The sequence below is a fragment of the Eretmochelys imbricata genome, chromosome 1, assembly GCF_965152235.1.
Source record: "Eretmochelys imbricata isolate rEreImb1 chromosome 1, rEreImb1.hap1, whole genome shotgun sequence".
In the NCBI taxonomy this organism is placed as follows: Eukaryota; Metazoa; Chordata; order Testudines; family Cheloniidae; genus Eretmochelys; species Eretmochelys imbricata.
Window position 1 is genome coordinate 354,997,577 of NC_135572.1, and position 27,995 is coordinate 355,025,571.

The following is a 27,995-nucleotide window of genomic DNA, read 5'->3' on the forward strand; positions in this document are numbered from 1 at the left end:
GGGCTCTGGGTTTTAGCCGTGGGGCCCCACAGCTCCCCTGAAAGGGCTCACAGACCCCCTCTTGAGAACCACTGTGTTAAATGAAGCCCCTCCTTTCTTTCCAGTCTTAGTCTCACAAGTGAGATTCCCCCTATGTAAATTCTGGCTCCAAGTTATTGTGCCCTTTCTCTTCATCCCTTGCTTAGAAAAATCGAGTTTCTGTACATAGTATGGAAGCTCTCCTAGTCACTATGGCTGTCCTATATTTTGCTCTAATCCAAAGTGTAATATTTGGTCCCTGCTTGGTAGTGAGGAGTATGAGGGGTTAAAACTACTATATCCTACAAGTATTTTGCTAACTTGTACATGTTTTAATTCCATTCTCTCCATCTGTTTCAGGTCAGGAACTGTATGTCTAGATGTAATTAATCAAACTTGGACAGCTCTCTATGGTGAGTTTGGCAATCCACTGTGTGGTGACACATTTAATCATTTATTTGGTTTTAATACCTTAATACAGCTTGTTGGAGGTGAGTGCTCGAAGGTCTGTCTTGGAAAGTGTGAGCCAAATTGTAGTGGTTTTTTCACTGAACCAAGTTCAATTTAGCAACAGAAGCTTGATATGAAAATATTACTTCCGCAGCTCCTTTCATCCCAAAGATGCTGAAGTATTCTGTAAACATTGTACTGGAATCACGCAACCCACCATTAAAGTGCAGTCATCTCTGAGGTGGAATGTGGCAACTGCTCAACAGTAACACAGCAACACTTCAGGATAGGAAGTGAAGAATGCTCCAGTATCCAGATGAAAATATGGGAGAAATTTTTAAGTAACCAGACTGCAGTAATCCAAACTGAATTTCAGATAGGAAGGGTGAAGGCATTCTTTGACTCTGGTTGGGACCTTGACTGATTTTTAAGAAGGTTCCATCAGAAACACTTATTCCCCTTCACCATCAAATTGAGGCATTATTTCAAAACCACTTAGGAGAAGTCATACCATCTACTAATTTGTCTACACTGCTTCCTGCAGAACTTGTTTTCCTGGGAGGTGTCCCATCCAGTTACTGGCCAGACTTGATTCTGTTTAGCTTTAGAGGTCTAACAAGATCAATTTATAGTGACAAGGACTCAGAAAAAAAATTCTTATGCAAGTCTGAAACCGTTAAAGAGAACAGATATTTAATAGCTCATTCTCTTGTATGCTGGGCTGCACTGAACTTCTCAGGGTATAGTTTATGGATACTACATTCACACTTTGACGTATGGTGTTAAGCAGTATGCACACAATATAAATGCTTTACCTTTGACTTTTCACCTTGAAAAGTTGTCTCACCTATTTCTAGTTTCCCTGGTTTCGTGACTGTCAATGTTCTGAACCTATTGCCAAAGTGACAAATTACTACTTTAAAGACCAAACTGCTTTAATTTTCTTACAAATTATGCAATGGAAACAGTGGATCCAAGTACTGGACCTGCTACATACCTGTATTAAAAATGCCAAAGTACTTGTGTTGGGACTGCACAATTAAAAACTCATGCTATTATGTTGCAACTGCAGCTAGGGGCCAGGTTTTCTATTATATGTATTTTTTTTGCTGAGGAATGCAGGAAAGACGAGTGGTGTAGTTTATAAGGTGAGGAGAGCTTTCTTTTACTTCTGCACTGATCGTACCAGGAATGCTCATTCTCAGCAGTGGACTTATCCCACTGCTGGGTTTTCTGAGGGTGAAGTAGCTAGAGTACTAAATGAGCAATGTGCACTTTTGTTCAACAGTCTTAAAGCCAGCTGCAGATGATGTGTCTGACTGACAAATTAGAATTGCTTCACTGCTTGCGCTATTCTGACGTTGTACACTAGCAATCTGGATACTGGTTTGTAAGCTGTGCAAAAAATAACTTCCTGTTTTAAGAGATGCTACTGTGGACTATTGCAGCAGGGTTTCTACAGTATTTATGAACAAAATGTCATATGAACACTTTCTGTAATTGGTTTCCTAAGAATGCTTCTGTATTTTTGGCACTTTTGTGGACTGTAAAGGGAGGGAAAACAACTGCAGTACTTACTGCTCTTCTATGATGTGTAAAGGTGATCTCAGAGGTTTCAAAAATCTATAACTAGTATACATTATAGACAAAATCAGGATGTACTGTTGGTATGTTCCTTCACATGGGTGCTACATAGGTGTCATTCTACACTAACCAACCAATTGTCAAACAATGCACTTTTTTAACTCCATTCATCTTACTCCAAACTTCCTTATTTTTTCTGGAGGATGCTTTGGAACAGTGACGAGGTAACTCTTTTTTGTTCTTTGATTTTGTTGCTGGTGTCATAGTCTGCATTAGACCTGCCTTTTTTCCCCCTCCAGTTATAAGTCATCAGTCACCTTGACATTTAGACACACAGCCTTGTATTCAAGGAACACAAGAAATTTTCCTCTGAAGCAGAAATACAGGAGGATCTAATTTTGGAGGGTGAAAGCAATCTGGAAAAAAAATCTTCCTATATACTATTCTGTTATGCATTTGACCTTTAAAACAAACCAGTCCTGTATTGGTAGAGAAGGTCTGGACTAGCTGACCCAACAGAAATTAGATGGAAAATTCTTATGGTTGCTACCAATAAATCCACTAGATTTAAGACCATAATTTAGTAGATTCCTTTTAAGTAGTAAAGCACCAAACCCTTCTTAGCACAACAGTGCCTTCATTTTAGGCATACTGTGCACATCCAAGCAGTGCTAACAATGAAGCATTGGTTTAGTTGGGACTTGAAAGAGAGAGAACTGGAGAAGGCAGGCATTTAAAGAGGAAAGACGCTATTTTGAGCTCTTTCATTTAGGCTTTCTTGCTCTGTCGCTAACTAAATTCCCCTTTCCATTTAACCTTAAACTGGGAAGCATTAAATATTTCTAGTTTTCCCAGTGGAAGGAATTAAAACTGGCAGCTGGGTTATAAAATAAGTCATGAAGCCATGTCTACACTTACCGGGGATCCACGCTGCTGTGATCAATGCAGCAGGAGTCGATTTAGCGGATCTAGTGAAGACCTGCTAAATCGACCGCAGAGCGCTCTCTGGTCGACTCCAATACTCCACCAGAATGGGAAGAGTAAGGTAAGTCGATGGGCGAGCATCTCCCGTCAGCGCAGCACGGTGAAGGCACCGCAGTAAGTCCACCTAAGCTATGTCGACTCCAGCTACGTTATCACATAACTGGAGTAGTGTAACTTAGGTTGACTTGCCCCGGTAGTGTAGACAAGGCCTAAGAAACAAACCTGTTGCTAATAATGGCTTAAGTGCTAGAGTAGACGGAAGAAACTAGTTACAATACCATCGGAAAACATTTTTGCCTTTGCTTGTGCCATGCTATTTTTGTGATCCCTTTTGAGAGTAGGACTACACTTCAAGAAGCTGTTGCTCTTCAGCCCACAAGTACCTGACGGTGACAACTGGCATCTCAATGCACCAGCCTTGGGAAACTTGGCCCAGAGACATTTGTGTCCTTCTTAAGAGTGTTTCTTGTAGCCTTCCTTTCTCTATCTACCTGCCCTTGAAAATAGCAGTGGCTTTTCTGTTTAATAGAAAATTAAGTTTAAAAAAAAAAACTGGCATTTTAGAGATGGTCTCTTGTATAACTTAGCTGCAGATAACTAAGGGCTGGTCTATGCACAAAGTTGCACTGGTTTAACTAAAGGTGTGATGTTGCACTGGCTTAAAACTGTGCAACTCCTGTGTGTAGGCAAACCCTAATTTCCGTCCCTGCTATGCCACGTTCACACTGAAGTAACTCAGCTAGTCAATACCCTGGAGTTTCTACATATGCAGGATGTGTTAACGCAGGAAGGAAGATTTGACAATAATTTAGTCTCTTCCCCAGTGCCGTGTCCAGGCCAGAGGTTCCCACTGTGCGTTTTGTAGGAGCACTTGCAGGTGGTCTGCAGAGAGCTAGCAGTTCACATGGTGCTAGCTCTCCTAGGTTATGTCTACGCTGCAGTTAGACACGCACAGCTGGCCTGTGCCAGATGACTCAGGCTCATGGGGCTCAGGCGAACGGGCTGTTGAATTGCGGTGTAGATGCTCAGGCTCCAGCTGCCCAAGCTCTGGGACCCTGCCATCTCACTGGGTCCTAGAGCCTGGGCTCCAGCCTGAGCTTGAAAGTCTCCACAACAACTAAACAACCCCTTAGCCTGAGCCCCACAAGCCTGAGTCAGCTGGCACAGGCCAGCCACAAGTTCTTAATTGCAGTGTAGACCTACAATGTAAACCAATAGGGGTAAGATCCAGGTGCAGGATAAGTTTTTTTTAATCTCGGCTGAGAAACTGTGGGTGAGGTCTCTTCCTGCCCTCTTCCCCTCCCCCCCGCCCCAAAAAGCCCTCTTTTGATTAGCAGCAGTAAGAGACATTTTTGTTCTTCTTTGTGCTGTAGCTACTCCATTAGGTTCTTTGCCACCAGAAAGGGGATGAAGGATGAGGGGAGCCTACATACTATCCAGATGAAAAGGGGATGCTCATAAAATAAAAAGACTGAGTATTGGAAAGGGTGAACCTGCTTTTTATTTAAAAAAAATAAAAATAAAAAATCTGCATGCACCTGCTAGTCTTTGACAGCTGAAGTTAAACATTGCAAAATCACCCTCCTAACCACACACTGGGGGCTTACTCTTCCATCTGTGTGGGCGTATACAGCCCTTCTGGAGCCTGCCTGAAACATCCAAGAAGGAATGGCACAGTCTGTTGCTTCACACCCTCATCTTTGAAGTAGGGTGCGTATGTCTCTTTTGGAGGTGGGGTGTGGAGGATGGTTTCATGTGTTCACAATTACTCATCAGCACCAGAAACATGTTTCCCTGCTATGGATTATTAGTGGTAAATGCCAACTGGCAGTAAGGCATTAATGTGGATCTCTTCGCATCCTGTTAATTGTTTTGAAATGGGAGAATGAACTTGTTGGCTGCTCTTTTTATTATCATAACTGTCGAAGGTCTGTGGAAACTGTATTATGCTGAGATGTCAATTTTAAGTCTAGGAACCAATTTATTTAAAGACAGTAATGAGAGAGGAAGCATGCGGAATTTACTGTGAGGCAGTTGGGAGGGAAAAGTGTCCAAAGTTTAAAGAATAAAAGAATGGTCTGGGTCTAATTCCTGCTATCTTTGCTGTATGAGCTTGGGTATATCATTTACCCTCTGCCTCCCTTTCTTTAAGTAACTGTGTTTCACGAATCTCCATAGGGATGCTGAAGAAGTTTATTTGTGTTTGTAAAGTGCTTTGAGATCTTCAGATGAAAGATGCTATAGAAGTGTAAAATATTTTGTGCCCAAAGTGTCGGAAGCTCCATTATCACACAAATTCTCAACTATATTTGCAGTCTAGGACAGGAAAACCTATATGAATTTAAGCTTCCATAAGCTTTACACCATCTTAATGTCTGACTGCAGCAATACAGTTTCACTGATGTTTAACTTGGTTATCTGTGGGTTTGAGATGTAGATGTGCAATGTGATTTTTGTGTTAATTTGTATTGCAGATCTTACCAATATATTTGAGTCGTTCCTGCCCCAGTTGCTGGCCTATCCTAACCCCATAGATCCTCTAAATGGCGACGCTGCAGCCATGTATCTCCACCGACCGGAAGAATACAAACAGAAAATTAAAGGTAAGGGAGTCAATGGAATGTTGAAAAATTAATGGTATCACTTTGATCTATTGCTGTTCGGAAGAAACTTGTTCTGTTCACTATACATCTTAAATACCTTTTCGTCTGATGACCACTATGGCTCTAAAATAAATCGATTTAATTTTAGAGTGGGGATAGTCTTCTGGGAAGAGTGGATGAACCACTATCCTTTTAAATTTAAAGCTGGTGTGTAGGGGGGGAGGGATAGCTCAGTGGTTTGAGCATTGGCCTGCTAAACCCAGGGTTGTGAGTTCAATCCTTGAGGGGGCCATTTAGGGATCTGGGGCAAAAATTGGGGATTGGTCCTGCTTTGAGCAGGGGGTTGGACAAGATCTCCTGAGGTCCCTTCCAACTCTGATATTCTATGATTCTATGAATACAGTGTTGGGAACAGTTCTGTTTAGCCTGGATGTGGGGAATGTCTTGGCAAACTATTAGAAGTTAGAGACAGAAGGGAACTAATTTAAAGGCTGTTTCCGAAGGTCCCCAACTTTAAAAGCAAACTTTAGAAGTTTGGAGGAGTTAAGAATATTTTTGTAGCTAAAGTAGCACAGAAATTTTTCTGGCAGATTTTTCCCAGGGGTATTTTATTTAAAAGTAAACAACAAAAAATGTTGTGCACCGGTCATGCCAGTAGCTCACCCCATTTTGTTGTGTTTGCGCGGGTGCATGTGCATAAATGTGACTGTCAGGCTTCCCTTAAAATAATGTAGGAATTGCCATGCTGGATCAGTGCCAGATACCTCCAGAGGCGGTATAGGAACTCTTCAGTAGAAAGATGTTGGATAATCTGACCCCATATAGGTCTCATCTGGGTCTCTAATAGTTAGAGATTCGCATAAACCGTGAAGCACACAGACAGGGAAGGTCTATTACTCAACGAGGAGGAAAGGAGAGAAAATGCAGCAATGGCTGAAATAAATGACTTTTTTTCAGTTTTCACCAAAAAAGTTAGCAATGACTGGATGACTAACATAGTGAACATCAGTGTAACTAGGGTAGGTTCTGAGGTTAAAATAAGAAAAGAACAAGTTAAGAATTACTTAGACAAGATAGATGTCCTCAAATTGGCAGGGCCCAATGAAATACATTCTAGAATACTTAAGGAACTGTCTGAAGAGATCTGAGCCATTAGTGATTATCTCTGAGAACTCGTGGAGGACAGGAGCGATCGCAGAGCACCGGAAAAGGGCAAATAGAGTACCTATCTATAAAAAGTGAAATACGGACAACCCAGGGAATTATAGACCAGTCAACTTGACTTGAATACCTGGAAAGATAATGGAGTAAATCAAACAATCAATCTGGAAGCATCTAGAAAAAAATAAGGTGATAAATGTCAAGAACAAATCCTGTCAAACCTAATCTCCTTCTTTGAGATGGTAACAAGCCTTATGGACAGGGTAGAAACAATAGATGTGATGTATCTCAGTTTTAGTAAGGCTTTTGATACTGTCCCACATGACCTTCTCAGGAGGAAACTAGAGAAATATAGCCTAGATCAGGGGTGGGCAAACTTTTTGGCCTGAGGGCCATGTCTCGGTGGGGAAATTGTATGCAGGGCTGGGGCAGGGGGTTGGGATGCAGGAGGGAGTGTGGGAGGGGGGTGTGGTATGCAGGAAGGGGCTCAGGGGATTGGGGTGCAGGAGGGGTGAGGCAGGGGGCTCAAGACAGGGTTAGGAGGCTCAGGGTAGAGGGTTGGGGTCTGGGGTGCAGGAGGGGTTCAGGGTGTGAGTTCCAGCCTGGCGCCCCTTATCTCGAGTGGCTCTGGGGTGACAGTGGTGCTCAGCGGGGCTAAGGCAGGCTCTCTGCCGGCCCTGGCCCTGCGCCACTCCTGGAAGTGGCCAGAATGTGGCAGTGGCTCCTGGGGGTGGGGGTAGTGCAGGCAGTTCCACTGCGCACTGCCCTCACCTGGGGGTACCACCCCCAAAGTTCCCATTGGCCGCGATTTCCTCTTCCCAGCCAATGGGAACTGCGGGGGGCAGTGCCTGTAGGCAAGGGCAACGCACGGAGCCCTCTGTGCTCCCCTCCACCAGGGGCCACAGGGATGTGGTGCCAGCCGCTTCCAGGAGCAGTGCGGAGCCAGGGAAGGCAAGGAGCTTGCCTTAGCCCCACTGCGCTATGGCGCTGGCAACCCCGCAGACCAGACTGAAACCTCTGGACGGGCCGCATCTGGCCCGTGGTTTGTAATTTGCCCTCACCTGGTTGGAAAATCACAACTGGTTGGAAAACCCATACTCGAAGAGTAGTTATCAGTGGCTCACAATCAAGCTGGAAGGACATATTGTGTGGGGTCCTGCAGGGATCTGTCCTGGGTCCGGTTCTATTCAATGTCTTCATAAATGATTTGGATAATGACATACTTATACAGTTTGCAGGCAATACCAAGGTGGGAGGGGTTGCAAGCTCTTTAGAGGACAGGATTAGAATTCAAAATGGTCTTGACAAACTGGAGATATCGTCTAAAATAAATAGGATGAATTCAATAAGGACAAATGCAAAGTACTCCACTTAGGAAGAAATAATCAGTTGCACAAATACAAAATGGGAAATGACTGCCTAGGAAGGAGTACTGCAGAAAAGGATCTCTGGGTAATAGTGGATAACAAATTAAATACGTGTCAACAAGAGAATACTATCACAGAAAAGGAAACGTCATTCTGGGAGAGTTGTAAGCAAAACATGAGAAGTAATTCCTCTACTCTACTCAGCACTGATAAGGCCTCAGTGGGACTATTGTGTCCAGTTCTGGACACCTCACTTTGGGAAAGATGTGCACAAATTGGAGAAAGTCCAGAGAAGAGCAACAAAAACGATTAAAGGTCTAGAAAACATGACCTACAAGGAAAGATTGGGGGGGAAAAGGGTTTGTTTCGTCTGGAGAAGAGAAGACGATTGAAGGGGGACATAACAGTCTTCAAGTAAGTAAAAGGTTATAAAAAGGAGGGTGATAAATTGTTTAAGTTTAATCACTGAGGACAGGACAAGAAAAAATAGATTTAAGTTGCAACAAGGGAGATTTAGGTTGGACATTTGGAAAAACTTCCTCATCATAAGGGTAGTTGAGCACTGGGGACAAATTACCTAGGAAGGTTGTGGAATCTCCATCAATGGAGGTTTTTAAGAACAGGTTAGACAAACACCTGATGCAATAGATTCTAGCCACTTCTTTGCTCTGGAAAATTAAGTACTGTGAATACATAATTTATCGCCTCTTCCCTTTATCTCCTCGTTTTTTTAGTTATGAAAGCATAAAATATCTGCTTGATGTGTGTTTTGGGGATTGTTCCTAGGACTGACACCTGGTGCAAGGTTCTCAGCCTGCCATAATCCTTATGAAGTGCAAAACCCTTAAATAAAGATTCATAATGAAACCTGTAGTTGTCCATTGGTGCAACTATTGTGTATACAGCTGGAAAATTTTTTGTTTAACACAAGTACAGCTTTTCACTCTTCAGATATATAAACTTGTTAATGGCCGTAGAGGTAAGAGAACCATTTTAGTCTTTCCATCCTAGAATAGAGGAAATTGGGGGTGGGGAGGAGGAGATGTTTTTTTCCAAAGGCACAAAGAGCCAGTTAAACATTCAACTTCTATTGAAGGCAATGGGATTTGAGTGCCTAACTCCCATTTGTGCCTTTAGAAAGAGAATTGGGGCTGGCACTTGATATTGGTGCATATTTGTAGTAAATGGTTAAATACTAACAGAGCTGTGAATGGGGTATAGATATAGCTGTTCTGCATTCCTTTGGGGCTAAAATATTTGAAGCAATGTTGGGTCTGTCTTGGTATGAAATCTTGATTTCAAACCTTTATGCTAGACACTTGAAAATGTACTTCCCATGGTATCTACAGGGCCAGCAGAATGTACACTTCAGTGTCATCTTTCCTTAATGGATTGAAAAATGACTAGATCCTCCAGTGTAACATGAGTTTAACCCAAAAAGAGGGTTAATTGTTTAGACATGAAAGTTCCCTGGAAGTCGAATTTCCAGAGGTTAAAATGAATGGCCATCCTGCTGATGGCTAGGCAATGGTAAATATCTATTTGAACTAAAGTTGCTTCTCTGCTTTATAAGCTGTGCGCCTTGGGCCGGTGGAGCACTGTCTGAGGGTCCGTGAAGTGGCGGGTGGTCACATGGCTCCTGTCCTTGTTTTTACCTGCTAAATGTCAGGGTGACAGCTAGTGGCTGTATCTAATTGCTTTCCTAATATTATTCCCCCACATAAGCAGTAGTGGTGGTGAACTCAGGGATGCTGTGTGGTTACGAATGGGAAGAGGTGTTCACACACAACACCTCAGACAGTCTTGTGATCTGAAATTTTTGGAGAAGAGGAAGGGTGGGATCCTGTTGCTGGGGTGTGCTGAAAGGTTTATCTGGGCCAATACCACAATTTTTTTTTATTGGATGTTCAATTGATAAGCAAGACGCTCACCAAAACTGGCACCCAAGAAGTTAAATGCTGCCTCTGAGCAGATCATTCTTGTTAGTATACAAGATCCCGTTGCACAGGACCAGGGCATTTCCCTTGATCATATTATTGTATTCATGATACAGTTTCCAAAAGGGTAGGGAGCCTGACAGTCCGAATGTCTTCTCGCTGCATGCAGTGTCACTGCACATGTTCTACGCTTCCTAGTGTTTACGGAACGATGGTTATTGAGCAGTTCGTGCAAGTCCTCATGACACAAACTTCAGCAACCTCACAGGTGAACAATGCAAATTAAACCATTAGAGAGAAGCTGCTTGTCATTAGACATCAGCATGTGCCTCCATAGGCGTTTCAAAGCCCCTTTTAGCCATTTGGCTCAAGTATTTTAAATGCAGTGTCCCTGTAGTTCAGCAGCACTTCAGAGTCTATTCTTGTATCAGGTATTAAAGCGTCTAGTGGCCTAATTCCATAGCCTCAATTCCAGAAATCTTGGCTTCTTGCAACTTAGCCAGCTGGTGCCTGTATAGACAATTAACTGTTTGAAGAGTCTGATGTACTGTGGGTATCTGTACATCATGCTAGAAATAAGCATCTGCAGAAATTTGGAGGCAGTGGGAAGAAAGATGTTGCCAAAGATTTAACATCCAGCTTAACAGTCTCTTCTACTGAACTGAAAGATGCAAGTAGCTTATCAATGTTACTTAAGAAACAAAACTAGCTTTTTAAATGCAAGTTTCTATGGTCTTGTGTGTTTGGCATCTCGCATTACAAGTGACATCCCACAGTTTCATAAGCACATCTGTCTCTTGGCATGACATGAAACAAAGGATTGCCAATTAGCCATGATTTGGGCTGGTGGAAGGGAAAATACATTGTGCAAGACTGATCCTCCCTCCCTTCTGCCCCATGAAACTGAGTTAAGGAAAAGAGCAACGCTTTCAAGTCCTTTAGATTGGAATTTCCTGATACAAATTGGAATTCATTAACATCTCCTATTGTGGGAGTTAGACATCATTAAGCGTACAGGAATGGATGCTGCTCAAAAAAAAACCATCTTGCCTTCTGCTCATGTCCATCCTGTGAAAACTGCCAGATTAGCAACTGAAATCTAACCACAGAGCTGGTACAGCATAAGAAAAGTTCACCGTACCTTACTCCCAAACTAGAGGGATGGACCAGACTGAGCTCAGTTTACGTAACTGTTCACCTAGATGGTGTGCCATGTTTTCCCAGTACCTAGTTGAGAACAGAATTTGAGAGCAAGCTGTCTGAAGTTCAATCCAGACAAGACCTACAGTATGTTAATACTGCAAAGAAAAACCCACGACACCAGGTCTGAGCGTGTGTCAATTGACTCAGGCTTGTGGGGTCAGGTTGCAGGTCTAAAAATAGCTGTGTAGGCAGTCATGTTCAGGTGGAAGGCTGGGTTTCAGGACCCTACCCCCTTGCCTGGCTTCAGAGCCCAGGCTCCAGCCCAAGAAGGAGCATCTATGCGGCTATTTTTAGCCATGCTGCCTGAGCCCCACGTCAATTGACCCAAGTTCTGAGGCTCAGTGCCACAGGTTTTTTCTTTGCAGTGAAGATCTACCCAAAGATACTGGGTTGGAGGAATTATCTGATTTTACTTTCGTCCCTGCATGTACACCCTTTTTCAAGAAGTTTGCAAATTCGGGACATGGCTGCTCTTGGAATGTCAGGTAGTGTCAGCCAAGAGCCTCTTCCATAGGTACCTGTAGTAAGGTGATTGTGACCCTCATATCTGGACATAGTCTCAATAATCCAGCTCCTAAACTGGATTACTACTGTATATTCTGCATGGGGCTACACTAGAAAATTGCACAGGCCACAGTTTGCACAAAATGCATTTGCCTTCAAGAATCCTATTAAACCAGTTTTGTGACCTGTGCTGGCTCCATAATTGCTTTTGGTTGTAATGCTAGCTGTTGATCTAGATAACTAGAGCCCTGCATGGTTTGGGTCTTGGCTTTGAAACCTCATCTCTTTCTAGGAACCACTGTAGTAGCTGACATTGGCTGGGGTGCTTATGTTTAGAGCTCCTAGAATTAAATGGCTGGGAATTCCTGGGGAGAGCCCTCTGGAATTTTTTCTTTGCTCCTATCACTGCCCTTGTCTGATACTAAAGCATAGTGCAAGGCTTGTCTCTTGCGGGATAGAGAGGTGGGTTTGTTGTGGTTTTATTTTTGGGAATACAAATATTTGTATTAAAAGCAGTAAATCTTTATTCCTTTATTCTAGCCTTTTCTCCAACCTTCATCTTCTCTCATCTCTTTCCTTCTCTGGAAGTTATGCCAGTATCCTCAGTCTCTAATTCCGTAAAGCAGTGTTCTCAGACTTTTCCATAATGTGGGTTGTATCTTGACAGGGTCTCCAATTCTCCTTTCCCCTTGGTATTGTGCGCATTGTATTGCCTCCCATTCACAATGGCATTGCTACGCTGTGGTACTAACAGCAATTGCTGATTCATAAAATGAAAACAAAGTATTCAAGATACTGTATTATAGGTCGCAAAGAGTCCTGTGGCACCTTATAGACTAACAGAAATATTGGGGCATATGCTTTTGTGGGAGAATACCTGCTTGTATTATAGGTCAGCAGGACAGACCAGTACAGTAGCTCTCAGCCTTCCTGCCTGATGACCAAGGATAGCCCTTGTAGAATGTTCCAGATTTTTCTTCCTTTCCAGGAGACCTGGGATCACTTCTGCTATGACTGAATTTTCACAGCCTAACCCGTTGTGCCCCTAACAGCATTGTGGGCCTGCTCTTAGCTTGGGTTTCATGACAATGTGGGTTGTTGAAGTTTTTTGGCTGACCTCTAGGTTGGATTTTCTCCTTTGATCACCTTAATATGGGATGAGTTTCCATTTTTATAGCAATTGGGTTCTGAACATGAGGCTTTTAAACTGGTGTATGTGCAGAAGTAGAAAGGGCACTGGCTGTTTCTAACTCCAAGTCTAGTGTTCAGTGTCCTAACAGTGTGTGTTATTTACATGTATGCCTCAGGACTTCCTGCATTGTCCTCCCTTTGATGCCTCTAATACTGGCTGTTGTCAGATGAGATTGACCTTTGGTCTAAACCAATATGGCAATCCCTATGTTAATTTATAAAAAGAAAAGGAGTACTTTTGGCACCTTAGAGACTAACCAATTTATCTGAGCATAAGCTTTCGTGAGCTACAGCTCACTTCATTGGATGCATACTGTGGAAACTGCAGAAGACATTATATACACAGAGACCATGAAACAATACCTCCTCCCACCCCACTCTCCTGCTGGTAATAGCTTATCTAAAGTGATCACTCTCCTTACAATGTGTATGATAATCAAGGTGGGCCATTTGATTATCATACACATTGTAAAGAGAGTGGTCACTTTGGAGAGTGAGTTTGTGTGTGGGGTGGGGCAGAGGGTGAGAACCTGGATTTGTGCTGGAAATGGCCCAACTTGATTATCATACACATTGTAAGGAGAGTGATCACTTTAGATAAGCTATTACCAGCAGGAGAGTGGGGTGGGAGGAGGTATTGTTTCATGGTCTCTGTGTATATAATGTCTTCTGCAGTTTCCACAGTGTGCATCCGATGAAGTGAGCTGTAGCTCACGAAAGCTTATGCTCAGATAAATTGGTTAGTCTCTAAGGTGCCACAAGTATTTCTTTTCTTTTTGCGAATACAGACTAACACGGCTGTTACTCTGAAACATATGTTAATTTATATAATTATTGTTTTCTTGTCCATATATGGCACTATTCCTCAGGCTGTTATTAATTTCCTATTCAGCCATGTTCAGTACAAACCCATTTTTATAAATGGCTATGGGCATCGAACATATGCTGATTATACCCTTTTCTCTCCTCACATACAGAATACATTCAGAAATATGCAACAGAAGAAGCACTAAAAGAACAGGAAGAAGGTACCGGGGACAGCTCATCAGAGAGCTCCATGTCTGACTTCTCGGAAGATGAGGCCCAGGATATGGAATTGTAGTAGAAGAAGCAACCTGCTTTTCAGAGAGACTATTATTTCCTAACCATGAGAAGCAGACTATAATATTCATATTTAAACAAAGCAATTTTTTTTATTACTAAACAAGGTTTTTATGAATAATAGCATTGATATATATATCACCCTTTAGATCTTGATTTCTTGGTCATTTCTCAAACCCAAGGTATATAGCATATTCCCACATTCCATTTTGGTAGCAATATGCAGCCCGAATGCATGCATTCATAATTCCATTTGGCCAAGTCAACTTGTGTGCTACTGAACTGTCAGCTCAAACAGCTGCTCTGATAGGTAGGGACTTAAAGATTTCCTTTTTATCAGTGGTTCCACAGCTACCACCTTGGATGATAAGATGGAACAGCGCTTTCTCAAAGTAAAAAGTCTAGGGGATAATGTGAGAACATTTTTAGATCAGACAGTGAAATAAAAAGTTCTCCTTCAGGTCAAACTCGCTATCCTAGTTTATGTGGAGTTGCATTTAAAAAGTGCACGGAGTTATTCAGAGCATCGAAGCTTAAAAAAAATGACTTGGATTTTAAGTACACTTTTATATTGGACTTCTGCCCACCCTCTGAACTATAGGGACCTACAACCACTCATCTGTTTGCTTTTGGGACTTTGGAAAGCCTTCATCTGGACTTTACTCATTTTCTTGGTCTGGATTATGCTCTGTTCCCTTTTTTCAGGGGAAAAAACACAATGCTATATGAACAGTGCTTTAATTTACCTGGAGCACGTACAAAGGCAAACTTTGTCATGGTTTTGAAACTGCTACCCTGTAATAGCTTCAAGCTTTCTTTCTTGCTTGAAGTATGATCAAACACCTTGCAAACTCTCTCTCCATCTCCTAAAAGAGGGTTTTCTGACCAGATGGACTAGCCTTGCTGAGAGCTTCAGACCCATGAAGATTGGCCCATTGGCCATAGTCCATGAATCCGTTGGCACGTTCTTTCTCCCATTTTTGTTTTTCTGTTTTCCCTTCTGCAGCAGCTTGGTAGCCATCTGCGTGTGTGTACAACAGACCAAACTAAAGTTTAACAAAGAAAAATGCTCTAGGAATATTTGAGATTAATAAAAATAAAAACCATAAATTGGGAAAACAAGCAAATAATATTTTCAAGAGTTCTTCTGAATGAAAAATTTGATTTCTTCTGGTGTATTTCAACATACTAAGTTTTCTTTATTTTGTATTTAATGGTAAGAGAACCTAATACAGTAAACGCCTACCTGGGTTGCCAGTGATACTTGAATTTGGATAATTGTGCATTTGAAATCCTAACTAAGATGGATTTTAAATCTGAATGTTACTTGCTGTATTCTTAGGGTTTTCTGAAGGGTTTGGATAGACAGATACTTTAATATTTTTTTGGTGGAACCTGCAGGACAGTATGTGGAATTCAACCCACTCTTGAACAGAGAATTTTGAATGACAGACTGGATTGAGTAAACTTTTTTTCATTGTCCCACAAATGTTTTTCTTTTAGGAATGCCACCTGGGTTTGAGTTGATGGGGTTGAAAGATACAATCCTTTTTTAATCCATAAAGCACAATCAGTTTCCTTTTTTTAACTATAAAGTACAATTTTGCTTTAGCATGATTATTTTCCTTAATAAAAATAACATACAAAGGGTTTACTTATTTTATGTTAATTACGGGCATGAAGCAAAAGGTTTTTCTCTAAAAGCAGTAATGTAGGACTGTGGTTAGTTACTGTGCTGAAGTTCTCTATCTAGCATTTGTGGCTTGTTGGAAGGGTAGTATTAACTATTTAACATGTAATGGTGTACTTTAACTCTTATCTAGCACGCTGTTTTCTCATTACTTTGGGGAGGGGGGGCAGAACTGTGTTGGCACTGTTTAACTTGCTTACCTGCTGAACTAGGAGTTTGGTTGTGCTATAACCTTTAACTGTAGGTGCTAATTAGGGGTAGTCTAAGTGCTGGGTGGTGATATCAGTTTAAAAACAACAAAACAATAAAAATTTGTATTTTTTCAATATTGTATAAAAAATAGTGTTCTAATTACCTCTAATTTTTTTTCCAGGTAACTGTATTACTCTTCCCCCAGTCTATTCAATGACCATGTTTAACACAGGGAACACTTTCATGCATCTTTCATTTGAAGAAGCCAGTTTTCTAATAAAAAGGTTTCCTGTCGTAAGCTTCCAAAAGAATTCCAATTAGAGCTGCAAGTCTAAGGTAGACTCCTGGAAAAGTAAGCACACGTTTTTCCGCAGTGATTTCTAGGTGTGAAGATGCAGCTTGGCTTCTATTAGTTGTCCAGGTTGCTCTGATTCCTCTGCACGTTACTTTGTGCATACAGGCAGCCGAAGCAAGGTATTTGTGGGTCTAGATCTCGAACTTCTCCAGCAAGATGTTTCCTTGGATATTAATGGCGTTTTACACATGAAATCTATAGCCTTGCCTGCAGCATGTTGAAAAGATCATCTTCTTGGTACGTTTCATGTTTGATCATTCTCCCCTGTAGCAGCAGGAGCAGGAAAGGAAGCCTACAGTAAATTGTCAAAATACCTGCAGTTCAAAGGAATATGGCCTAGTGTAAAACTCTTGTAGGGAATAACTTCAAATGGATTTTCCTTCTTTCTAGACTGGAACAGCTGCTTATTGCCTCATTCTACTCCTTCTCCCATCTTTCACCTCCCTCCCCATCTCAAACAAGAACAGTCTGTAAATAAACTACACACCCCTAGTCTGGAAGAGAAAAGTGGAATCGTTTTGAAGCAGGATGCCCAGTGTTGGGTTTTTTTTCAGTTCCAGTTTCTTTTGAAATGCTAATGTTCTTTTTCTGAAAGAACCACTGCCATTCTCTTCCCTGTTCAGATGACTGAATCTCAAAGCATCAGCCAGGTGGAAATTAACAAGCCTACTCCAACATGACTACGTTTGATCCACTGTATGTAGATTCGTGCTCTCAATGAATTCCTGAATATGAAACCTTGTTAGTAACCTATTATGGTTGTTATGGAAGTAGGCTCTTCGGCTTCACATCTGATAGCTTGTTACCTTATTCTTGAGCTTTGTGTGACTTACACAAATTGAGAAATATCAAAGCTGCCCCAGATCTGCAGAAGCGTCTCAAGAAGCTACATACATTGCCAACTAGGTTAATCTTGAATTTCATCAGACGTGTTTTCGACTCTCCTTTAGGTTTCCAAGTGTATTTTCTTGGTTCATTTGACTTTCCATCATGACAATTTTAGACTTAAAAAATAATTAAGGAGGGGAGTCCTGGTGATAGCTGATCTTAAGGGAGTGGCATCTTGATGTGAACTGAGTGGAATAATGCTTTGTAAATTAACTGGTAATGTGTAAACCCTCGGTCTGAGAGGAAAAAATGGAAGTTAAATGCTGTTTGTTACCTCTGAAGTTCAAATTGGCCAACTAGGTTTATGGGAATACTAACTACATAGTCACTTCTGTAATCTCCCATATCCATGTTTGATTGCCCCCCCCACACACACATTATCTGCCTTCAGTGCACACAAACCAGGGAGAGGGAGTCCCTTTCTCCCCCGTAAGGGATGAAGAATGCTGTCACCTGTGCTGCAGCTGGGTTGCCCTGGCTTTGTTTGCTCCTAGCAAGACTAGTCACAGGGCACTCTGTAAGTGGCAGCTCTCAGGTATGCAAGGACCCCCCCGGACCTTTAATGTCAGATTTATATCACACCATGCGGGGAGCATTGAGGAGAGTGCAGGGCTGTTGGTTTGTTTTGCTTCTTTCTGCTCATCTGAATTCCGCCGGCACTTTAGCAGGAGCGTGTGCAGCATGAGAAATGGCCATTATTTTACTGACTGTATTTGATACCTGTTGTGTGATACTTGAAGAGATAAAGGGTGTTTTCCCTTCATTTGAGTCTAAGCTTTTTTCTTTTATTTTCTTTTTTCCCTTTTTTCTTGCATTGTGATGATGTAGTGGGCATGCCTGTCACCATGACAAATGCCTCTTCTCTAAGAATATAACCTCTCAAATAGTTGTGTATAATTAAAGAACTGTAAACTTTTTTAAATAAAAGATGTATATACCTTGACACTCGACTGGTACTTGATCAGTAAGGTCTCACTCTCATAGGCAGCATCTCCAGTGCCTCCCGTCTGATAAACCTCCAGCCCTTGAGGTTCAACAGCAGCTGTTAACCAGACTGCCCGTTATTTTGCCATCAAAACCAGTCCAGGTTTTTTCCGTAGGAGATGCTTTGGTGGAAATGTATCCCATTGCACATGCCGAGTGTCTGACTGCAGTGTCTGATGTAACTAGGTTATTATAAATCAGTTTGTTGAACATAGCTGTACTATACCAGGTGCAGTAAAAGAACCGAATTAGAGCAGTATAAATTGGTTTCTTTGGTTGTAGGCCCATTCGCAGATATGGTTTGTGAAACTTGCCTCTGGCCAACACTAGATGGCACTGTTTGCCACATGTTCCACAAAGTGCTATGGCAGGTTTTAGTAAAGCGTGTTTCAACCAAAACTGCTGTAAATTCAAATTATGCTGTAAATTCAGATTATGCCCTAAATGTGTTGGTAATGTGAGCAAGCAAATGAGCAGGCTTCTTCATCTTATTGGAATGGATGTTAAGTGAGCTCTGCTAGGAAAATACCTAGTGCATTATATTTACATAAATCATGCCAAGTACTTTATAAAAGGTGAATTGCAGGGAATAAGGGGGTGGTTCCAAGTTGTTTGCAATTTAAATTGGCCAAGGACCATGTGGAGACAACGGTGCCAAAGTTGGAAGGCTGAGACCTCAACAGTGGGATCATCTATGCAGGAGGGTTTGGGGAAAGTGGATTTGAAGGGTGGGTATAAAAGTATTGTACACACTGTGTCAGTCATTCTTATTGTACTCCTAAAGGACATAACCAATGCTCTTTCAATAAGTTCCTCTAAATGTAAGAAGCAGTTAAGAGATCTGTACATTTTTCTTGAAAACTGAATCTGAAATGTATTAAACATCAAGGGAAATGGTCTGAATTCAGAAGCTAGCACAGCCATTCAGTAACAAGTACTGAGTAACAAGTAAGGGATTACAATTGCTTGGTCAGCAGGTGAAACACAGTTTTTAGCTTCAAAATACATACTTGTCCTTGGAGTTTGAGTTTTTATGAAGCCAGTGCCCTATTAAACATGCCTCACAGTAGTTATGTTGGATGTGCCAATGTAATCTGGACTTTGTACAGGGAAGGAGAGCCCTATGTCAAATGTGTATTAAACATTTCCACCTGGCTTGGGCTCATGCCTGTTCATCACAATCTGTTAATGGACCCCCTTCATCTCGTCTGTTACCCTTTGTTGAGTCGTGTCTGAACTAGACTGTAAGCTCGTTGGGGCAGGGACATATATCTAGTGCATATGGCACTGTACAATGCTCTAGACACAATATTTGCAAAGATTTTTCGATAGCCTTTCCCTTGCAGATCTGCTTCTTCTGGTTTCATTAGCTAAATTTGCTAATCTTGATTTACATCTACCAGGGGACTTGCTTATTCTAAAAAAGCCAATGGAACTGCTTTTAGCTCTCCAGAGGAATATGCCTGTGGTTGAATTCTGAAGAAAATCATTTACATTTTCCAATAGTTGTGGTTGTCTTCATTTTTCTAGTGTTTTGATATGGTGTGTGTGTGCTGGGTTTATTCCACTTACAGGTCTACCTGAATTCCCCCTACTTTTTTAAATGGGAAAAGCTATTTCTGCCCTATTCTAAGCAGCCATCACAGTTGAAATGCATGGTTTAGTAGCTGCCTTGTTGCACTCCATATTTGTATTATTGTTGGGCCAAGTTTTCTGACCAAGAGCAGGGCCCCATTGTACTAGGGGTTATACAGACATGCTAGGACAGTCCCTCCACTAAAGAGCTTAGTCAAAACAAGATACATCAAGTGTTTGTAATGGGGGAGGAAGGACCAATGTTAATGTGATAGGCACATGTGGTCTCCCAAACCACCAATGGCTGAGTCCATTTCTTAAACTGTGGTGCACCTCTCAGGATTACACTATAGATATATGTACCAAGAAAAAATTAAAATCCGTATCTCGTCTACAATGCAGTGCACTCTTCTATTATTCTGTTCAGTCCTTTTCTCCCCCCTACCACCATATATTTCTTGCATGATCTGATAACACAAATGTGATGACAAATATTTACTAAAAATAATTTGAAAGTTAATTCATTGCGGTTTCTTCAGCTGGCAAATGGGTAAGAGACACAAGATGTAGCTTGAAAATGAGAAGAAAAATAACTGCTATTATGACATACCTTTTAAAGGCTTTTGTTTGTATTTCTGAAATCACGGGACACAATAGAGTATAAAGAGATAAAATGTTGATGGCTATTTTATTTATCGTCCTAGCTGCAGTGTAATTGTTATGGTGAACAAGCACTTTTATTCATGAATTAAGTTTTCCCTTTTCCAAACCTCTCGGGTCTGGCTTGTTTTAGAGGGAAGATGCTTATTTTACAGCAAGGCAAGCTATCACAGATAATACTTTGGATGTCTATCACAGCTGCTGCAACAATTAGTGTCTTTGGCCTATAGTTCTCATTGAGTTGGTCATTTCATTGTAATTTAATTGTCTCTGGTTGATCATAAAGGTGTTGAATTTTTTTGACATTAAATTTGCTTGTTCATGACCCAAAAGTGGAATTTTTGGTAATGTCTGTAGAAAAACTGAGCTCTCGTTCTGAGCTGGAACTAAACTGGTTTCTGATTGAGACCTCTGGACACTACTGCAATATGAGGGTTTGAATGGAGTAGGGTGAGATTAGTAACCACTTCCAAGTCCTGAATTCACATTTCCGTCACGTGACTTGTGGAATTCCTGAATCGAAATGAATTAAATTGCATTGAGTGTACCTTCGCTTGGATGATGCCAAAGGAAGGTAGAGCTCATTGTAAACTCGTTATAACTGATCAAATAGAATGCCACCTGTGGGTGAAGTGGCTAGGCCAGTGAGTTTAAAGACATAAAATGATTTCCTGGAGAAGTTAGGAATGGTGTCAGGGAGACAAAATGAGAATCAAATTTGCCATGCAGTTCTCCTCCTGCCTCTCCAATGTGGGAGGGGAAGTGTGTTGCATTGCAAAAACCATCCATCATTACATTTAGATGCAGAAGCAGGAAGCAGCAAGAAGATCTACATATATCTGAAGGGGATGTAGCTGGAATTACTGCACTTCATTCTGGGAATCTCAGTTGCAGGAAGTGTCAGATACACTAAAAAAAAAAAAAAAAAAGTTAAGAAACCCAACAGATTTTATGGGGCTGGAGTGATTAGTTTTTGTAATGAAAGATATACATAGAGCTCAGATTTCAGATCCCGGGTAGTGTGAAATCTGCCTGGAGTGGGGATGCACCTCCAATCTTCACTCTGTCCTGGCAGTGCAGGCCTGCAATACCTCTGCTGACAAGAATCCTGTGGACTCCAAACTAGGATTATAAAGCCACCGTCCTCACCCATATGCCCTGGGGTTGCAGTGGTACTCCCTCTATAAATGCATCCTGGGTTCATTGATTATAAGCATCTATAATTACTGGGTGAGTGAACACCAGTGATTTGAGAAGAATGTGGGATGATGCAAAGGGGGTTACAACTAGGAATAAAGGAAATATGGTCTGAATATCAGGAAGCGTTTCCTAGCGATGAGACCTGTTGGCCTCCCATGGCTCACGTCTTTTACTGAAGACTGGATAATGCATGTACTGTGGTGAACGCTCCTATGCTGGCCAGGTGGATGGATTACTTCAACTAATAGATTGAAGTATTCAATTGCTATCCCTGAATTGTATGAATGGTGGTTTGCTTGCCCACTGGTTCCTCTTGACTGTTACCACTTGACAGAGCTATCTGCATTCTCTCCTAGAGCAAGGTTTGCCTTCTGCAAGTGCCTCATCTGTTCTCTTTGTGCCTTTAAAAAATAGAACACTGGGTTTGAGGCCCACAGAGTTTCAATGTCTCCATGGCTGGCATTGGGGTTTTCAGATCTGTGGTGGTGGTCCCTTTTGTGGGTGTTTCTGTCCTTCAGGAGTTTCCTTCTTTGCAGAAGATCAGGGAACCAGCCAGTGAGTTTTCCAAAGTGTCCCAAATGCAAGCTTGAGACTGGTCAGAGGGACCCGTGGCTGTGGTCTGCTTGAGGCTTTGGGGAGAACAGGGTGGTTTCTTGTGAAATCCCCTGAAAGGTGTTTCAGCTTCTTTGCATGTAGTTGAAGGTAACAGCAAAATGTCCCAGCTGGGAGTCAGTGTTTTGCATCAGTTGCTAGGCATGACTTGCTGAGCTCCCTGAGTGCTGCTCTAGTGTCTTGAAAGCATTTAACCAGCTCCTGTATGGTGGAGTTGAGGCAATGGCAGAACTGGACATGCCTCCATTGATGCTTGACTCTGCTTCACCCCTTGAGCTGCATTTGGAGATAGGCTAGAGGCCTGTGTCATTTGGGCATCGCTTGCCACTCCCTGGGTCTTAGCATACCCTTGACACCTGCCTACCTTCTGGATACGCTCGAACATGGCAATCGATGCCACTCTTCTTGGCAGCCTGAATGCGGGGTATGTGACTTAGTGAGTAGCTTCCACCTCTGTGCCACCGCCTCCCTTTACCATACGTGCTCAAGGTGGCCAACTTTCCTGGTCCGTAGACTGCTTCAAGTTCCCAGTCCCAGGGTGCAGCTCAGACATCGATGCTAACCCTATCCCATAGCTTTTGACATGGTACATTCAGCGTCAGTCAGGTGGCTGCTTTCAGAGAGCCCTACAATCTTGGTACCAACAACCTCTAAACAGTTGCTATTGATGGCCCCTGGTGACTGACCCACCCCCCTCCTCTCTCCAGCAGCTAAATTGGCCATGCTAGGAAAGAGATGAAAGGAGTTCACCTAGTGACCTCAGTCAAGGACTTTGAGCAATTCCTAGCATCCTGCACATGTCTCCGTGGGCAGAAGAGGTCAAAGCAGCTAGCTCTCCTGGAAGATCTGTTCATAACCCTGTTAATTGAAAGGATTGGTAAGGCCATCCCTTCTGTGTCTGCAAACACCAGCTCCAGCACTCGCAGACTTCCTCTAGCGGAAGTTCTCTGCAGATCTGACAGGACCTGTCCAATCTATTCTAGATCAGATGACTGCAGTGTGTTCACGCTCTCACTCACTCCTAGCTCAAACATAATGGAGCACAAGACCACATCATGCTATGGACGGCTACTCAATCCTCCTTGCTCTTCCTTCCACCATCATCATTCCCCCACCAGTCTGCCGTTTAGTACAGTGGCTCTGGCTCCAGCCAGTTCTGGGCCTTTTTTGACCTGCAGTTCCAATACCTTGGAAGCTGGGGTATTAAGAACGTACCCCCCATGCTGGTAACATCTCATGGTGCCGTAGTCCCATGTGGGCAAAGAGCTGTTTGAAATGTGGGAAGTGGGCTGAGGGTTGGGTGACTGCCCTAACCTGCAAAAAGAAAAGGAGGACTTGTGGCACCTTAGAGACTAACCAATTTATTTGAGCATGAGCTTTCGTGAGCTACAGCTCACTTCATCGGATGCATGCCTGCAGTGTCTTGTGCACTTGAAGATCCTCAATATCGATAGTTTGGACCTGGCCTAGTATCTGGGGAAACATCCCGTGTTGCTTGTGATTAGCGAGGGGGACAGCACCCTCCAGGCCAGGAGCTTGCAGGTTTGTTTGGAGGCAGACCTCTGACAGCAAAAGCCTCAGCACGTCCCCTCCAGTCTCTGTGCGAGTGTAGCACAAGGGCCATCTACTGGCCAAATAAGACATAGGCCATGTTTCCACCAGATGTCAAGGGTTTAAGGCCCAACAATGGCTAACTACTTTCACTGAGACCAAGTGCATTTGTGCAGTGTCTGCAGGGCTGTTGCCAGCTATGCTGGGTCATTTTATGGGACGCAGCTGGAATGGCAGAAATTCGTAAAACCTCCAACTAGCACTGGGTCCACCGCATATGGGAAGGTACCGAAAGGGCGAGCTTGGAGTTTGTTGCCATTTTACGCGTTCACAATAGATCACAGGAGAGGAAGGCTGGGGGCTGAGTTTATCTGATGTCTTTCTCCCCTGGCCAGGGAAGCTGATCCATCCCTCCACTTGAGGAAAACGGATAATGGGTCTGTCTCAAACTGGGCTGCACAGATTTTTGTGTGCCCATCACTGGGATGGAGACACCAACAGCGTGAAGAACAATCTCTGGAAAGACAATACTCTGTCTCTGCTTCCTGTGATGCTATAGGTCTGGGTGAGAGAGTGACCTTACAAACTGTAAGGGCTTTTGGGGAAGGGGCTGTCTGTCTTTGTACAGAGCCTAGCACGCTGGTGCCCTGAACTGATCAATGCCTCTGTCTATATTAGTCCTGATACCTTCGTGAGTACTGCTGACCAATGCCAGGAGTTAACCTGAGGCTTTAAGAACCTCTACTTTCCAGCTGTCTCCCCTAGAACAAGACCTACCATACCAATATTTAGCTCTTTATATAGCACTTTTCATTGGTATCCGTCAAAGCGCTTTGTAAAGGAAGTCGGTGGTCTATCCCCATTTTACGCACGGGGAAACTGGTGCAAAGAGAAGTGACTTGCCCAGGTCACCCAGCAGAACTATGCAGCATGGCTGGCCACGATCCTGTGCTACTTGCACAGGGACACCTAACCATCTTCGCAGAGACACTCGTGTCCCTTGGCACCTGATAGAAGTGCCAGCCATTCTTTGTTAGTCCAGTAGGTGGCCCTTGTGCTTCACTTTCTGAAGAAGTGGGGGTTTTACCCATGAAAGCTTATGCCCAAATAAATCTGTTAGTCTTTAAGGTGCCACCGGACTCTCGTTGTTTTTTCTGAACACAGCTTGTTCTCACCTGGCCTTGCATGGTGAATTTTCCAGCTGGTTTAATTGCATGAACCTGAGCTGCTTTACTGTGAAAACCCTCACCCATCCCGCCCCCAAATCCTCCCGTACCTTAAGGGGGCGGAAGAGGGGTGTTATGAAAGAACTAAAGTAGTTCTAGAGTCAAATATTCACTGGGTGGGGTAGTTGTGTCTCAGTTGTGTGGTTATCTTGGCTCCAAACTGCAGCAGCTGTCTTCAGATTCCAGAACAGCATCTTGAGAAATGGACAAAAGGCTTCTTGCCCTGAATCCATGTTATCCCTATAGAAACTTTACCTTTTATTGTTTCTCTACAATTCCACTTTTTGAAAACATCATGCCCCAAACTATTGCATGAAAATTCATCTGACTCTAACAAGGCACTGGTCTACCCCTGACTGCTCCTTGCTCTGAAACTAACTGACATGGAGGGTATGTGGCAAAGCTCATCTTAAGGTAGGTTTTGGGGTGAGGGAGATTAATGGGTCATCTTTTCCTTTTGTTTAATTAAAGGTCCATTTAGTTACTGTTCTGTGGGGTGGAACCTGCTGCTGGGTAATTTCTGGTCTTTGGCTGTGCTTTTAAATAATTGTCAAGTGCTTGGAGGTGATTAGGCCCACATAATTACAACTGAAGGGACGTGCTCTTTATGCTTGTATGAAAGTTCTTACCTGGTTATAGCTCCATAAATTATTAAAGCGTACATATTTGTTAGTATGTGACCGAGGTGCTGTACAGACAGAGTGAGAGTGTCCCTGCCCCAATGTGCTTACAATCTAAATAAGACATGATGGATGGGGAAACAAAGTGACTTATCCAAAGTCGCACAGCAGGTCAATGGCAGAGTTGAAAATAGACGTCCAGAGGCTCTTGATCCTCTTCCAACATTCTGTGCCTGACCGATGCGCATATATATAAGTACACGTACACACACCCACTCACTCTGATTGGTCTCAATTCTTGTGATTTACTTTTAGCTGATGTCCATAGCTCAGCTTCATGGGCTGACCTTAGTGCTTCGGGGTAATTAACTGCTCACCTGTTTAAAGCTGGTAGTTGCCAGCCTATCTTCCCAACCAATGCTTTGGAGAGGACATGGTGAGGGAGCAATACATTTCCTCAGGGTTGGATATAGGGGTAGGCAACTGCAGGGGTGCCGGGTTTGGGGAAGGGAGGGGCGCCAGGCTTGCAGATTTACAAATCCTAGCATGCAAATGCATCCTCTTGTATGCCAGGGATAAATCACTCGTGCATCAAAGTCGTGAAATGGGCTACAAATGCAATACAACATAAGGTGCCCAAAGTTTAACAAATGGGGGATGGGCGCCATTTGCTCTAGGGCCAGCCCTGCATTTCCTGTGTCTCAGAGGCCAAAGGAACAGCCCTTATTAACAAATGCTCTATTTAGTGGCCCATACGCTCAGAGCCAACCTGTGATCTACCTCTGATCTATCCCTGTACAACTGGATCTATCCTCCCCCAAGGGGTGGGGGCACCCCTTCTAAACCATTAGTGGGAGATGTGCAGCTCACTCCCCTTTCATGTAACTTCACCTCTGAGCTGAATAGCGATGGGAGACCCTAAGCAGGTGCAGATCATAGATTAAGGCCGGAAGGGGGCCACTGAGATCAAGTCTGACCTCCTGTATGCCACAGGCCATAGGACTGCCTTGAGTTACTTCCTGTTTGCACTAGAGCTAGAGAGTTTCTCTTAGAAAAACATCCAATCTTGATTTACAAGTTGCCAGTGGGGGAGGATCCGCCACAGCCCTGGGGCAGTTGTTGCCATGGCTAATTACTCCCTGTTAAAAATGTGCACCTTTTTGTTTCCTGTCTGAATTTGTTTAGCTTCATTGGGTCTTGTTAATACCTTTGTCTGCTTCGTAGAAGAGCCCAGGATCTCATCCCCTTTTAACCGTCTCATTGCTAAGCTAAGCACATCGAGCTCCTCTGCGTCTTACTATCAGGCCTGTTTTCTCATCTTTTAATCATTCTTGTGGCTCTTCTCTGAACCCTCTCCAACTGATTAACATCCTTCTTGAAGTGTGGACATCAGAGCTGGACACAGGCTCCCAGCAGTGATTGCACCAGTGCCAAACACAGAGGTAAAATCACCTCCCTCCTCCTACTCAAGATTCCCCCTGTTGATGCATCCAAGGATCCCGTTAGCCCTTTCGGCCACATGCTTTCACAGGGAGCTCATGTTCACCTGATTATCCACTGTCATCCACGGGTCATTTCAGAGTCACTGCTTCCCAGGATCAAGCCCACCCCCCCCCCCCCCCCAATCCTGTAAGCATAGCCTGCGTTCTTTGTTCCTAAAGATATACACTTAACATGGGGCTGCATATTGTTTGCTTGTGCCTAGCTTACCAAGTGATGCAGCTAACTCTGTCTCAGAGACGTGTCCTCTTCAGTACTACTCCCCTGGTCAGAGAGGACCTGTGCCTGCTGATAGGGGGAGGGGGCACAACCCTGGAACAGCTCAAGTCACATACCCTCTCCTAGAAAGCAGCGGCCCCTCCCTGCAGCTCCTAACTCTTCCTCCTGCCTCTGCCTGCTCAGCTGCCCTGCGAGCAAGGGGGGAGGGGGGGCGTGCGCACAGGACCCACATACCTGCCCCATGCATCACCTCTGCCCCCCCCAGTCTTGGTATCAGCTGCAAATGTTCAGTAATGATTGTCATCTTCCAGGTCATTGATGAAAATGTTAAAACTGCTCCCCACAGGACCCCCCTAGAAACACACCTGGCACGGTGATGGTTTCCCCATTGATGGTTACAGTTGGCAACAGCTAGCCGCACTGATTAGCGATGGGAGGATCGTTCTTAGCTCTTGGGGCCTAAATCAGGAAGGAATGTGCATGGTGCAGGCTTGTGTGGGCCGGTGGTGGATGCTCTTGGGCTGGGCAACGTGCTCAGAACGCTGCAGCCAGGGGCCCGGATTGCACTATTTCCATAAACTTTCCTCCACCTGTGACCAGCTGATCTCCAGGGCCTTCAC

At 43.3% G+C, this 27,995-nt stretch overlaps 1 protein-coding gene across 3 annotated transcripts in view; it reads left to right on the top strand.

The window, feature by feature from the left end:
• The window catches only part of UBE2H (ubiquitin conjugating enzyme E2 H), a 69,787-nt gene extending 51,616 nt beyond the window's left edge, over positions 1 to 18,171 (top strand). Inside the window, exons 5-8 of one of the 3 annotated variants that reach the window (XR_013348383.1) lie at positions 379 to 431; positions 5,511 to 5,639; positions 13,980 to 15,319; positions 16,167 to 18,171. Coding sequence is in view for 1 of the 3 variants with exons in the window: in XM_077837504.1 (XP_077693630.1) it covers positions 379 to 431; positions 5,511 to 5,639; positions 13,980 to 14,104 (307 nt within the window). In the remaining 2 variants the exon portion in view is untranslated. Of the gene's footprint in view, positions 1 to 378; positions 432 to 5,510; positions 5,640 to 13,979 lie in introns of all 3 variants that reach the window. The other 2 variants (XR_013348384.1, XM_077837504.1) reach the window with 2 other exon arrangements.
• Positions 18,172 to 27,995: the final 9,824 nt, after the last annotated feature.